This window comes from Drosophila bipectinata, chromosome 3R (assembly GCF_030179905.1).
Source record: "Drosophila bipectinata strain 14024-0381.07 chromosome 3R, DbipHiC1v2, whole genome shotgun sequence".
Lineage (NCBI taxonomy): Eukaryota > Metazoa > Arthropoda > Insecta > Diptera > Drosophilidae > Drosophila > Drosophila bipectinata.
The window spans coordinates 25,235,634-25,251,396 of NC_091739.1; the positions used below are offsets into that span (position 1 = coordinate 25,235,634).

At 41.4% G+C, this 15,763-nt stretch overlaps 1 protein-coding gene across 3 annotated transcripts; it reads left to right on the forward strand.

Moving 5' to 3' along the window:
• Positions 1 to 1,364: 1,364 nt before the first annotated feature.
• pnr (pannier) lies at positions 1,365 to 15,081 on the forward strand. 3 transcript variants are annotated; one of them, XM_017236782.3, is made up of 4 exons: positions 1,365 to 1,929; positions 12,894 to 13,553; positions 13,616 to 13,898; positions 13,982 to 15,079. In XM_017236782.3, the coding sequence occupies exons 2-4, from the start codon at positions 13,044 to 13,046 to the stop codon at positions 14,674 to 14,676; spliced, it is 1,488 nt and encodes a 495-aa protein (XP_017092271.2). In that variant the 5' UTR covers positions 1,365 to 1,929; positions 12,894 to 13,043; the 3' UTR covers positions 14,677 to 15,079. The 3 variants fall into 3 exon arrangements, with proteins under 3 accessions (XP_017092271.2, XP_017092270.2, XP_017092268.2); XM_017236781.3 differs by lacking the exon at positions 1,365 to 1,929 and adding an exon at positions 9,362 to 9,866 and having other exon boundaries at positions 12,894 to 13,544; positions 13,982 to 15,081; XM_017236779.3 differs by lacking the exon at positions 1,365 to 1,929 and adding an exon at positions 9,362 to 9,866.
• The last annotated feature ends 682 nt before the right edge of the window (positions 15,082 to 15,763 follow it).

Genomic DNA, 15,763 nt, shown 5'->3' on the forward strand with positions numbered 1-15,763 from the left:
AAATTGATGTTTTCGACTGAAGCCATAGAATATAAGTGGAATTTCGAATCACTTTTTTGGAAGGTTTACGAAAATTATAGTACCCTCATAAAGGGTAGGACTATTTATAAGACTCAACGTGGCTCTACATACATTCATGCATATGTTCTTCGTCATTCTCTTCTTGGGAAATTTTGAAAAATAAAACTTATATTATGATTAGTTCTTAATTCCAGGAAAAACTATATTTATTCCAAATAAATTTTAACCACAAAAGATGAACATTCTTTAGAAAAGATAATTTAAAATTTTATCCAAATAAGCATTTAATGAGCAGTCAAATATTTATGGTTTGTTTAATTGCAAACTGTGAGGATTTTGAAAATTTACTGGCGATATTAATGAAATTTTTAATTGCAATTTAGAGCGAAACGTGCTGCACAAAAAATGTTAATTAAAAGTACTTAAATTTTCATTAAGCGCTTTTTGATCGCGACTAAAATTTATGCACCATGAGCAGAAAACAGTGATTACTTATCTCCATTATGACACATGAATGGCACAACTAATTTGTAAATCAAAATGAATTTGTTATTCTCACCTCTTGGGTTCATACCGATTGAGTGTAGTATAGTATACATATGTAAATGGAATCAACTTAATGAAGACATTATCAGATAAATAAATCACAAGTAGGCGTTAAACTTATAAATTGCAAGCGATTGTAAATATGTAAGATTTCAATGAATTGCTAGCCAGGGAGAAGAGTTATGAAGGTGCCAATTAAAGTGCACATAAAATGCAAAAAGATTAAAAAGAAAAGTTGGCCCATGGTTTATGGCTTTCGCATTCGCAAAGTATATTTATAATTAATTTGTTTTATTAGCGCATATTATTGGGCTTTAAATGGCGCAGGGGAGACGTTGCGCATACGCCCCGATAGCCAGCGCAAGTGGGCTGTCCCCAGAGAGTCGCTCTGTTCCACTCTCTCTCACACTCACTCGAATATCTAAACAGCAAATCAAGCTAACTTTAATATGGCCACAATTCGATTAAAAACGCGAACGAGAAAGCAAGATAGCACGAGGCTGATATGGAGGAAAAGAGCGAGCGCGCTGCCAAGGCAACACCCACTTTCAAAGCGATATCGGGTGTGTGTCTGTAAGTGTGTGTGTTTGTGTGTGCCAAGCGAAACCCGTTTGTTTGCTCGCGGGAGAGCCACAAAAGACAGGCAGTCAGTCGCTCTCCAACCGGAAACAAAAACAAACGCGCTCGCTGCTACGCTCCCTCCATCTTTATCCCCATTCGCGTGAGTGTGTGTGTGTGTTTGGTGAGCTTCCCCATTCCAATCAGAACACATACAAGGAGTCCGAGTGGGACTCGAAATTCCTTGCCATCAGTTGGACTCCGACCGCTTGAGCGCGATACGCCGCGAAACGCAGCTAACGTAGCGAATCGAATCGCGAATTGCCGTCGCCAAAACCCAAAGCGATCCATAGTTCAAGTCTCTAAACTGGAAAGCTAATAGTTTTAATAGCCTGCATTTTGATTAATTGGCCGGACAACAAACGGGTCTCGCGATCAAACTCGTATCATTTTTTGGCATCCATCTTCCCCATACAGTGCGAGTGTATAAAAAACCAGTGAGTGGTGTGAGTTCAGTTCTTTATTTTTGGCCAGATCTGTATCTGTATCTGCATCTTGGTCTCTGAATGGCCTGTGATTTGTGGCATTGACACAGCCATTCAAAATCAAATCAAATAAAGAGAAACAAAAACTCACAAAACGTTTGCTGTGAAAGAAATACAATAAATGCTATTTAAAAGCAGTTTACATTTTTGTTAAACCGCACAACAAAAAGGCCATTAAGAGCCATAACTGCCAATTGGCATACGAATCTTCATTTGCATAAATCGCCCAAGGAAATATCTGCTATTTATTTGAAAATAAGTAAGTTGAATCAAGAGGTTTTTTTTTTTTTAGATTAAGTAGCATCTAATTGAATCTTCAGTTAGCTTAAATTATAGGAAACTTGTTTTCAACTAAAATTGCTTTAAGATGCCATTCAAATGATTGGAAAACTTTACAATATCTTCAAGTTACAACTTGAGACATTATCAATAATATCAATGTTGTGTCAATTAGCTAAAGCTCAGCTACAACACAATCTTTATGGATCAACAATGAAATTAGCATGGACTTATGTTAAGCATGTAAACACCACGTTAAGATACAGATCTAACAGTAAAAACTAGTTTGGCGGCTATCTTTGAGATAGTATAGTAGTGCAGTTGGCAACACACCCAGCACAGAAGCCCAAAGGGTGAAAGGGTCGTAAATTTTAGCCAAAAACATATTGGCAACAAATCATTTTCGATTATGCCATTAGCAACTGAGCGTGCATTATTGTATTTTGTTCAATAATTTAATTGAATTGTAATTTATGCGCTTGAGTTTTATATTCAGGCATAAAATATAGCAAAAAAGGCCATAAATTTCTGATCAACTTTTGAGATGTCAAAATGGAAATGGGCTGTATACAGTATACGTCCATAAGGCCTGATATGAACTTGGCGTCCAATGGCAGTTGACATGAGCGCAGTTTTGTTTCAATTAGCTCCCCGTTGAAAGACCAAGTGTCAAAAATCTTTCAACCTTCCTTAATTGATGGTAGCAGCCGCCGGTTGAAAGCAGTTGAAAACTGGAGTGGTTTTGTGCACTTTCAACACTTGCAGTGGTACTCACAGTGGCACTCACAGTAGTTGGCATAATTACTCGCACAATTGCATTGAAGATACATAAATTGGCCAGCTCAGGCCAACGCGCAACAAAAGACTGGAGAGCAAAACTCGTAAAAGCTACGTAGAGCAGTCATTAACATTCGAATTAACATTAACATTAGCTCGTATCACTATTCATTAGGGTTCTCAACTGCGGACATGGCCAAAACTCTTTGGTAATGCACATAAATTACAGCTGACAACGGAGAGTGTTAAGGTGTCTTAGGGGAAAGGTAAAAAGTAAACAATTAGAGGCCTGGATTGCATTTCTTTTCTTTTCATAATTACACAAAAAAATTGTACTAATAATTTTATGCCATTTATTAAGAATGTATTAAATACAATTGAGAATAGATGGTTAAAAATCGATACTAATAAATACTGGTATTTCACTCAACAAATTATACGAGCCTTGTTGGGAAAACAAACTTTAGAAAACTGATTATCCATCAGAATATAATGTACTTCATTTCATAATACCTTAGTCCTTGAATCAGTTTATATGGATACACCGTAACGTCCCGTTTAAACCTTCCATATCACTATTCATCCTTCCTATCATTGTCAATCTTTCCAATTACTTTTATGAGCAACCTTGACCAAAGTAATTCCAATTCGATTGTAACCCTTTGCCTCACTTTCACTTCCAAGTCCCGGCCACGAATCAGTCATATAGTACGCCAGGTAAGGCCAAGTACCACTCCATAGAGCAATTAACTGCTGGCGCCACCACTAAAAGGCCAACAACAGCGAACGGCCCGGGCTCAATGGATGGCCCAGACACCGAAGTGGGCAGAGAATAGAATCCCGTGGAGGCACGGCCATGTTGACAATGACACAACATGACGGCAGATTCTCGAGTGCAGGAAATATTGCAAAAAGTGTCATAAAATCATTAGCTGGAAAACAGTAAAGACAGGTCCGCAAGGGCCATAAAAGCAGGCCAAAGGCCAGCCAAAACTGGCCGTATCCTGTCCTCCGAGGAGGTCATGAGTCAAAGGCGCTGCGTGTGACCAGTGGCACAGGTTACATGATCCCTGGTCTCCACCCTGGTCCCGGTCCGGGCCTGTATCTGTGTGCGTGTTTAAACGCCTTTTAATTTATGACACTTTTATGAGACCAACAAAATCCATAAAACTGAAATTGGCTTCAAACATTGGCTAGAGAGAAGGCAAAACAAAACTAGTTAAATGGCTCTGACTTTGTCTCGCATTTGGGTCGAAAGAATTTTCCGGCAATTGCATCATAAATCTTAACCCAAACTGCTTAACGAGACCAAGTCAAAGGTCACTTAGATGAAGGGATACTTTGAGCCCCAATGAGAAACTCAATACTTTTATGAGATTCTAAAACTTAATGAAAGGTTTTTTCATTTCAAAATTTACAATTTTAAATTTTAATAACCGAAATACATATTCCAAAAACCGTTTTTTTCGAATGACATTCTGTCACTTTTTCAAAACCATGTCCTATAAACAGAACCTGGCAACTCTGTTGAAAAACAACCCCCAGACACACTTGACTGAAAATGCAAAACTGCAACCAGCCAACCTAATTATGCAATTTTAGCACCACTCGCTCAAGCTGGCCAACCTACACGGCCCAAGCCCAGAGCCAGGCCGTCGGTGCCAAACCGAGCCATGTCCATAACCATATGAATATCATTCAGGTAGAGCTGTCGGCGTGGCACGCAAAGTGGAAAGTGTATCCGAGCCAGAAACAACTGGCAGGCCATGATAAATGCCCCGAGCTCACTTCATTGCAAGTTGCAAGCAGGTCAACGGGCCAGGAGAATGGCCCAATAGGAAGTACAGCCATCAGCCATCGGCCATCGGAGACCCGGGAAGTCCTGCCGTGTCCTGCCAGACATCGGCTAATTGCGTGTTAGCCAAGGACCTAGCCAGCTGATAGCGACGATCCAGGATCCAGGACCTGGAATTTCTCGGTAGCCAGCAACTTGGCGTCGCAAGTCTGGGCATCTTGCTGAGTGTGTTAAATTTTATGTATTTAAAAAAAGGATGGAAATTTTGGTATACTTTTAATGAAAGATAGGATGGAGTGATACGCGCAGTACATATTATGAATATTACTATTTCATATTACTATTAATATTGCATATTACTCTACAGATATTAGAATCGTTGTAAATATTTCCTAAAAAAACACTTTTTAATTTTTCTAACATTGATAAAAAAAAAATGAGGATAAACTTTCCAACTACATTATAAAATTGTTGACATTTTTGTATTTTTTTTTTTTTTAAAGATGATTAAATTCTTTTTAAATGACTATTTAATTTGTTAATAACATTATTTTCAACAAACAAACACTTTGACCGATAAGCTTGGCTTTTCATGCTGATATAAAATATGAACTAAAAAAAAACCCTCTCATATCAAATCGGGGCCATGTAGAACCTTCGCGGAGAAGAAATAATCTTAAACCTTATCGTTGCTTCTTGGAGGAAGCTGGGCTCCCCAAGCCGCAGCGATAAATCCTTAACAGTAACTGTTCTGCTCAAGAAAACTGATTTCGATTCCGGGTGCAGTTGAAGCTTATCTCATTGCTTCCCAGGCCCAAAGTTCAGTTTTAGAATCAAGCCGGCGCCAAAGGCTAATAAAAAAATATATTAAGAACTTTCTTCTAAGGCATAAAGGTGGCCATAATTAATTAATTAAAGACACGGGGAAAATTAGGCGACATCTTTTCACAGTCAAGAGCGCCGATCGGATCTTGATTTTTCCACAGCAATTAATTCTCTTCGTCGTCGTCTGCCTCTTTCTCGGTGTGTTTCTCTCTGATCTCACAAATGTAAATGTCATTCGAAGAGGGGAGGGTGGGGGCGGGAAGACATAAGCCGCAACGACGCCAAGACACTTAAAAGCTTTGCCCGAAGACCGACGGAGGAATGGATCCCCCTGGGGATCTGAAAATGTGTATGCCCGCGTGCCGAAAACTTGTCACCGCCACTAGTAATGGGAGGGAGGGAAAGAGGCAGGGCTATCAGTAAGAAAGAGAGGCACGAAAGCCTAGAGGGAGTGAGGAACATATCTTCACTATCGGCAAAGATCAAAAGCCCAGAGCGGGCTTAATTTAGACGCCATCTGAAAGGATACCCGAATCGAGTTCGTTGCCTAAGTCTTTCGTTTCTCGCACGCCCTGTGGGCTGTCCGCCAAAAAAGGCATAAGGCCAGCATGAAAGAGCGCTCACTGAGCATAGATATGTGGTCTATCTGGATGGTAATTAATTATAAAAACAAAATGCACACACAAGCGAAGCATTATCAGCCTAAACACAGCCATACAAAAGTTGCAATAAGTCACCATTTCCGCCATCAGTTCTCCACCGAGGGCGAAGTGATAAGACCGCACCGCCGCTATCCCAAGCCGCTATCCAAAGGCGATGTTTATAGACTGACACACACTCAAAATCAGCGATTGGAACAATCATCGAAAGCGGGGGTGCTTCGCTCTTATCTCGTCCTATTCAAATTGAGTTCTTCGTTAGCTCGCTAACATACATAGTTTGCTTTTGTTCGGGAATTTGTAAGTAGCCGTCGTAGCACTTGAATTGCGTTTTAGTTGCTATGTCAAGTGCTTGGGTAAGAGGTGGGGACACTAAGGCGGAAAGTGGGGCTCAGCAAGTAACCCTGGTGAGTAATTACGCCGCTTGAAGGAGGCCCCTAATGGCAGGGTGATAACGAATACAGATCGCAACGTTTATGTCGCAAGAAATTTGTAAATTTCAAAGCGTACGTTTTAGACTCCCGAAAAGTGCGTCTTATTTTTGGAAATAAACATTAAAACGTAATTTGGCCATGGAAATCCTTATTTTTAGTTAAATAATAAAAGATTAAAAAAAGAAATTCTTCAGATTTAATAATAAACTATAAATAGTTTCGCCATCGGTTTCCTTTAAAAAAAAAGGAAGAGGTAAAAAAAACTTTTAAGGTGTATTTTATTTACTTCATATTATTTTCTCAAAATATTATATTTTTTGATAAAAATTGTCAAACTTAAAGAGTTTGAAAAAACCGTTTTTGCTCAACCCACAACCTTTCCTATTCCCAAAGAACTCAAAATGCCATCAAAGAACCATTTCCACTCACACCACCAGACTAACCTCTCCCATCTTCCCAGCTAAATGCATTTGCGACATTAAAGATGAACCAAAGTCCCATAATTACAAGACTCAAACGGCCTAAAACACTCAACGGCAGTGAGCCAAGTATGTCTTCGTCTGGCGGACGACAGCTGAAAGATTCTCATAATTACGCATAAAGAAAGAAATAAACATACAAATTTGAATAAAAACGATATAACCGCAGAGACATCGCAGCTACAGAAGGTGACCGATGCCGCGATGCGGCGACACAAACTGGGGTTGGGTTTTTCGGATCTTGGATCGAAAATCTGAGGCTGGCGCACTTCAGCATTAAGAATCGAACCACAAATCCACTTAAAATCACTACAAAACCCCATAAAGATTGCTTTCATCTTTGCCGAGAGGGAGATCCACATATGCAGATGGAGAGATGGAGGAATGGGATTTCCGATGATGGCGATGACGATCAATGATCATCGAGTAAGACCTCAAAGGGCTCTCTTTGCCCGGGGGTTGGAGAAAGTATTAGAAAGGGGTGAGGTTCGGGGGCGGATAAGCGGTGACGCCACTTTGAAAATTCTGGCGACATTTCCCCTGCCCGAACGGAGATTGAATTGAGACCAAGGATTAGAGTGGAGCCAGGGCCATTATCATTTGTCTGCCCGCTATCAGAGGCTCAATATGGGATTGTATTTTCCCTAGGGTCTATAGTCTAGAGTCTAGACTTTCTTCCTTTCCTTGGGCAAATATATTTTCCATTTCGAGGAAAGCGCGTGCCAGTTCCATTCCTTTCTGCGGTTTCGTTCGCTAAGCTCCATAAAAACTTTATCGCCAGATACCACCTTCAGCTCCTCCTCCATCAGAACTCCCGGCCAGATCGTGTGGATGATCACATTAACGGTCTGGCGCATGATATATAAAGCTGTTCACAAATTAAGGTCCATTAGCGCAGCAGGATGTGTCAGCGCGGATTGAAATATGCGCATGTCTGCCCCGTCCTGCTCATCCATCCTTTCCGCTCCGGCTGCGGCTTTTGTTTTGACATTTTTCGTACCTCACCTTGGACTTTCCTCGCCCTGCTTTTGTTCTTTGCTTAATTTTGTTTGTTTTTTTTTCACTTTTGCTTTAATGGAGAGAATCCGTTCTCTCTACCTTTTTTTGGCAAGAAACTAAGGCAAATTGCTTGATTAATGACGTCTCCTGGGGTCTCTGATTAATTTGTGTTTTGGCTGGCTTCTCGGTTTGCGGTTGATTTGCGGATGTGAAATAGAAGTGGAAATTTAAGGGACTGAAGAGGGTTTTGTTTAATTTCAAGATCTAAGGGATAGAACATTTAAAATAGTAGTTTGAAATAGTAATTTAGTTTCCTTAGTTTTTTTTTTAACATTATTCAATACATTCATTATAAACAAAAGTACTTTTCATTTTTCCAAGCATTATATTTTCTACAGATCTTCTTGACTCCTTCTTGCATATATTTTAAAAATAAATTTTTACCATCAAACTTAAGATACAGATATATAAAACATATATAAATTCCACAGAAAATTATACAGAACATTACTTAAATAATTTCTTGAAAAAGAAAAAATCATATAGTCAGGACTCTAAAAAGGTATCAATGATAATCATATATTATATTATAATCATATCCCTTACCTCTAATTTGTTAAGCCAATCCTATTAAATGGTTTGTTTGTTAAAAAATAATGGGGCCACCTCTCACCTTTCTTAGAAATTATATGGCTTGTTGCATACCCTTACCTCAGTCAAGTTGCAATTTGAGTCATCAGAATTAATCGCCGGCCATTAAGAACTATATAAACACAGGCACTCGCTTGGACAGCTGAACGATCAATTAATCGAGCCTGTCCAGATCCTGCGATCTGTGATCCTTGAATCCGGCGACAGACACACGCCCAGGCACTTTTAATGAGCTGCTGACAATGGGCAGGGCATTCAGTGCCCACAATCTCGCCTCGGAGGCTGTTTGTCATAGGATTTGGGATTGGAATTCGGACCGGGAAAGGGTCTGGAAAAGCGGATTATAGGGATCGGATCGGATCGGGTCGATTCAAGTGAAGTGGAGTGGAGGAAAGTAAAGTGCCTACCGTTCCGGGTCTCAAGTGCGCGGACGCGGACCTGCTTCAATTTCCCGGCTCATTTTTCAAGGCTTACATGAAATTGACTAATTTTTGAGTCAGCACAGTCGCTGCTCTGCCAGCGTCGCAGTCGGCGTATGCGTTGCACCTACAAATTTTTACCTGTCCGTCAAGTGCATCTCGCTCGCACAGCCACACCCGATCCCGCTCACTCCTCCGGCCGCTGGCATGGGTCCATTGATGAAATTGACTTTTTATGTTGTTGCCGTTGACTTTGCTGCCTGCTTCGCTGCTGATGTCTCTGCCTCTGTCGCCGTCGGCGTCGATGTCGATGTCGGGAACTGGATCTGGATATTTGGGATTAAGTTTTTGTTTACTTTGAGGCGTTTTTTAGTTTGTTTGTTCGTCTCAAGGAAGTCGGTTGCTCTCGCACTCGGTTGCTCTCGATCGCGCCATAAAAACAAAAGCCAACGAAACCACCACAAGAATATATAATTCCGAAAAACAGACGAAATAAGGGGAATCGGTTAAGTGCTCGTAAATGGATTAAAACGAAATTTATTGCTTTATAGGCCACATTAATCAAATGACTTACAACAAGGCCCATAAAACGCCATATAAATAATAAACAAACGTAGCCCGACTCGACCTGCCGTGTAAATGTGCAATAAAATATTTCTGAATTTGTTGCAATTAATCAGAAAGCATTTGTGATACGCTTAATTATTTGCACTTCCCCCGATCAATATCAATAAGTATAGCCACTCTGACACCAAAACTCCCAAAGTAACCCCAACGTGAACTGATCTTCGTGCGTGGCCCATTAATCATTCTAAAACGAGCCGCGAATCGCGAATTATTTGGCCATAAATCATGGGCATCTTACTGAGTGATGGCGATGTAAGTTTACCTTTACAGTTCTTGAGTATTGATTGTTCTTGTTATGTGTCGCCAAACATGTTTGGTCTAAGCTTTTTTTTCCGGGGGCTAATAACAAGTTTATGATTTAAAAATCAAAACCATGCAAAGCTATAGATCATCAATCATATAAAAAATTAGTTATACATTTGAGGACATTTTATAGTATAAGTATAATATTTTGATTCACAGATGTCTCATATTTGAAATTAATATTCGTTTAATGTAGTTTCCCATAGAGGGATCTCTTCTACTCCTTATAAAATATAGTACTTTGCTTTGAAGATGTGATTTAATTATAATAATAATTATGTAAAAAGTTCCAAAAACCATGAAAACATCAAAAGCTCTAAAAACCAGAAACTATCTACTTTTTTGTGCCAATGCAGGCCTATCTATTTGCCACACATTGTTAACTCCATTAATTAGCCGCCTATCTGGTTTTAATATCCTTAATCTCTATGCATCTATTAGTAGTAATAAACCGATTTTTCTCTTTCGCTGAAAGCGTTTTAGATGAGCCTTGACAGGCGGCAAAGTTAAATAGCTCAGTTGCAGTTAGCAATTAATAAAAAACAAAATAAAAATCCGAAACCAGCATCCGTTAGAGGATCTGTTAAGTGGGATGTGGGGGCTACAGAGAAAGCCTGGAGAGAGCCTGGCCTAGAGATGATCAATGAATGAATGAGTCAAGTGGAAATGGAGTGGAGTGAAGTGAAGTGGTGAGGTAAAAACAGGATCCTCCACTTGAAGTCGGAGCGCCAGCTTAAGAGGAGAGCATCAGAAAAGAAAGACAGAAACACTCAAAGCGCCGCTCATCTTCATTCTGCACTTATCCCCCCCAACTCCAATTCATCCTGAATTTTGTTTCCCTCTCAAGTGGTTTTCTCTGTTTGTTTTTGTTCCTTCATTTGCGGTGACAAATTATTAACGTATACCCACCGACGATATCCCTCCGAGGTATCGTTCTCTCTCACTCACTTCGTTCGATCTGGATCCTCCGATCCTCTGGTCCTCTGATCTTCCTTCTACAAACACATTTTATGAAATTGATTTTTTATTGCTGGTTATTTTAATTCCTCGCCTCGCCTCCTTCTTTGGAGGCTTCTCGGCTGGTTCCTTTTGGTGATCGCATTTTAATAAGCGCCAAAGCGCCCCTCTCCGATCCAATCCTCCCATCCTGGATCCCCGCCTCAAACTGCAGCTTGTTGACAATTTTTCGTGTGGTCGCCGCATCCTTTGATCTTGCCCTTCGAGCTCCATCCTTTGGGCCATCTCTCACTTACTCTGGCGGCCGGCGCTCTCTTTGATCGAGTGATCTTCTAAGGGGAGCGACATCATTATGCACGCGTGGTCAGATCTTTGATTCTTCGGCACTCCGTTGATCTTTCTGTGCCTCCGTCGGTCCATCTGTCCCTTTCCCTCCTTGCCTCTGCGGAATTTAAGGAATTGCATCCGAAATTGTTTTCTCTCCCTCTCTAATTTGTTGTGACAGTTGCGTGTCGAGTCTAAAATAAATATTGCTCATACGTCACGTTGTACACCATCAATCAATTGTGCCATTTTTCATTTATTTTAAAAGCTTTATTTAAATGAAACAATACAAAGCCTTAAATATTATGAATATTATGATAAAAGCTATATCAAAACCTTGACAAATAAGCAAACAAAAATAGTACTTTACCAAGTTTAAAATGCCGCCGGCAACTATATTTTCATTCAAATAATTCACATGCCAATACATGAAATAATTTTCTGAATATTTCCTAACCCACTCCTTAAGTGGCCATCTGGTAACGAACCAAAAATTAATTTGGCGCTGCCTCAAGAAGGGGAGTACGAGGGCGAGGAAAAAATTAAAAATTTCATACATCATCGCATTAAATTTGTGGGATAAGATAAAGACGTCAAATGTTTTCCCCCTTTTTTTTGTTCTGGCCGTAAAAGCAATTCGAAAATATATTCGAGTATATCCGCATAAATAAAAATATGCAATTGGCGCCTTAATTGAAACCGATGTGAAGCACAGATTTCGATGATGGCTGACTGAATTTGTTTTTGCATCGATATCTCTTGCCTCCTTGGCTGTTGAACTTTGCTAAAAAAAATCTGAATAAATATTTGAGTGTATGCCGCGGGAAAATTAGGCAGCAGCACTTGAATTTTTTTTCATAAAGTGCAAAAATGTTGAATGAACAATGAAAGTATTCTGTATATTTTCACGATATAAGATGTAACATGTTTATTAGAAATATTACTTGCTGAATTTGTGTTTTATAATAAAATATTAGGCTGCATAACTATCTATTAATACTTTTTTCCTATTTCCTACACCACTTTATCTCCTCCTTCTGAAATCATATTCATTACATCCCGATTTATATTCGAATTACATTTTATGAGCTTGATTCTGCCTCCAACTCGACTTGCCACAATCCCTCCTGAAGCAACCAAAGTGCCTACGCACCAGATAAGTGCTGGCAAGTCAAAGATACAGATGCACAAAGGCACGGATACAAAGATACTTCTCCAGTTTTGAGAGCTGCACTGAGAGAGCCATTAACTCGAGTTGGTGACCGAAAGGGCGCAGTCTGGGAAACGGGTTTCGATGTGCAGGACAGGGGAGGGAGTCTCTGTCTAAAGGGGGATGAGGAGTGCCGAGCAGACACAGGAGCTGCAGCCAGAAATGAATCCAAAATGGCTGCCAGCTGAGGGGAGTTGCCCAAATACCAAAATGCATCCAATGGCAGTCCCTGAGAGAAAGAGGAGAAGGAGAGTAGGAATGGGACTTTTGGTGATGGAGAAGTGGGTGTAGTCTATTTAAGTACTTTTTAATTGAATTCTGATTATTTATTTATAATTTATTGACATTTTCGGAAAGCAATTTAAGAAGCTTAAATAATGAAGGTTATATTTTACATCCTTTTCAATACTAAAAATATGGATTATATTGAGACTTTATTAATAGTGAATTATATTAATTAATAATACATCCTTTTTTTATTTTAGTCCACATCTGACCAGCTATCGACTCGTGACTATCCACACTTTGGCAACAACCACCACAACGGCCCACTGTCAGTAGCCAGCAGTGCCTCTGCCTCCGCTTCAGGGTCAGCATCCGTATCCTCGTCTGCCTCTGCCGCTGTTGCTGCCAAGATGTACCACAGCAGCGCTGTAGCGGCGTACACGGATCTCGCCGCTGCCGGGAGCGCGGCCAGTGCCGGAGTTGGAGTCGGTGTGTCCGGCTATCATCACCAGCAGGCCGTGAACGCCCCGGTCTACGTGCCCTCCAACCGGCAGTACAACCATGTGGCCGCCCACTTTGGCAGTGCAGCAGCAGCCCAGAATGCCTGGCCCACGGATAGCTTCGGCTCCGCTCATGCCCAGCTGCCGGCTCAGTTCTACACCCAAAATGCCGCCGTTATGATGAGCTCCTGGCGTAATCCGTACGACCCGACGGGCTTCCAGCGCTCCTCGCCCTACGAGAGCGCCATGGACTTCCAGTTTGGCGAAGGACGTGAGTGCGTCAACTGTGGAGCTATATCGACTCCTTTGTGGCGTCGGGATGGCACCGGACACTATTTGTGCAATGCCTGCGGCCTCTACCACAAGATGAACGGAATGAACCGGCCGCTGATCAAGCCCAGCAAGCGCCTGGTGAGTGCAGTGAGTAGCTCCCCCCTAATCCCAACCAGAATTCAGTGCTAAATCGTTAATATTCTTTTCAGACTGCCACCAGAAGGTTAGGACTGCGTTGCACGAACTGTGGCACGCATACCACCACGCTGTGGAGGCGGAACAATGACGGAGAGCCTGTGTGCAACGCCTGCGGGCTATACTACAAGCTGCACGGAGTGAACCGGCCGCTGGCCATGCGAAAGGATGGCATCCAGACGAGGAAGCGCAAGCCTAAGAAGTCGGGAAGCGGTTCAGCATCAGGAACGGGAGCGGGTTCGGGATCTGGCTCCAGTGCTGTCCTGGAGGCCATCAAGGAGTGCAAGGAAGAGCACGGTAAGTTCAGTTTTTAAACGCGTTAGGGCTTTTAAACATTTTAAAACCCAATTTTAAACTGTAATATCCTGTTTATTTTACAGATCTCAAACCCTCGCTAAGTCTAGAGCGGCACAGTCTTGGCAAGCTTCATGGGGATCTGAAGAGCAGCAGTACCAGCAGCAGCAACCTCATGGGTCAGCACCACGCCCCGCAGCAGCAGCAGCAACAACAATCGCAGCAACAACAGCAGCAACAGCAGTCGGGACACCAGCAATGCTTCCCCCATTACGGGCAAACGGCGACTCAGCAGCAGACACAGCACCAGCAACATGGACACGGAATGACAACCTCATCCGCCCAAGCACAGCTGAGTGCCCGGCAACTCCACGGATCGACTGGATCACAGCTCTACACACCAGGCAGCAGTTCCGGCGGAGGCAGTGCATCCGCCTACACTTCGCACAGCGCCGAGACACCAACGCTGAGCAACGGCACTCCATCGCCCCACTACCAGCACCCCCACCACCATCTGGGAGGATCGCACGGCCACCATATGACGACGGCGGCCCATCATCACCTCCACGCAGCCGCAGCTGCCGCTGCCTATGGGGTGAAGACGGAGGCCAGTGCTACCAACTACGACTATGTGAACAACTGCTACTTTGGAGGATCCTTCGGGGCGCTCGGAGGTGCTGCATCCACGGCCGCCATGGCGGGTGGAGCAGCCAGCGAACTGGCCGGCTACCATCACCAGCACAATGTCATCCAGGCGGCCAAGTTGATGGCCACCTCGTAAGGAATCGCGAATCCGGCTTGCTGATGTGATCTCCCACCTCCTCCTCCCTGGCACACTGAAAAGACTTTAGAGCTTAGTTTCCATCACTGTGGTTTTCCAATAAAATTCTCTTGGGAAACTGGGGTGCTTAATAGGTTAATTTTTATATCTTGAGTAATATGTCTTGTAAATAACAAAATAGCAATTCGTGTTGTACAAATTCATTATAATACTTGACATAGATGTGCTTATATATGCAATTTTAATAATATAATTGTATAAATATTGTTTATCTTTTTATGTAAGGCCAAGTTCCAAATAGATCATTATTGTAACTACTATTCTAGCTTAAATACTACACGTGTATACCACATATTCCTACCCACCACACACCCTCTTTAGACCATTTAATTCTAGAACTAAATATTAGCATATTATATAATATTATAACTCCATTCTCTTTAAATATCAAATCTAAATAAAGAATGTATTACAAACTTTATTCTAAGACCTTTTTTTAATGTTTCCCATAGGGGACCATGGGGCGCTGAAACGCCCTATACCATTTTCTCTGAAAAAAATTATTTTCATATAGCATATAGCATTTTCCCTGAAAAAAATCCATGGACACCATTTTGACCAAGTTAAGATTATTGAGTGGCTAAAATGCGAGATTTTGAGATACCTCTTACTTAATATTTCAGACAATTCGGATCGGATTTGCATAAGGAATAGCATTTACAAATCAGGGATCCTAGATGCTTCGACCTAGACCAAAATATTGTAAGAATCGAGAAAATAAATTTTTGGTGGATTTTTGGCCAAAATCATGATGATACCCCTTTAAAAATTTTCGAAAAATTGGGTCAAATTTTAGTTTGTCAGGTTTTGATGGAAAATGATAGTTCTCGAAGATCTAAGATCGGGAAGGTATGACATTCGTCAATCGCATTATTATTGACAAAAATATACCATTTTTCCTAAAAAAAATCCATGGACCCCATGTTGACCAAGTTAAGATTTTTGGGTGGCTAAAATGCGAGATTTTTATATACCTTTTACTTAATATTTCAGCCAATTCGGATCGGATTTGCATAAGGAATAGCAT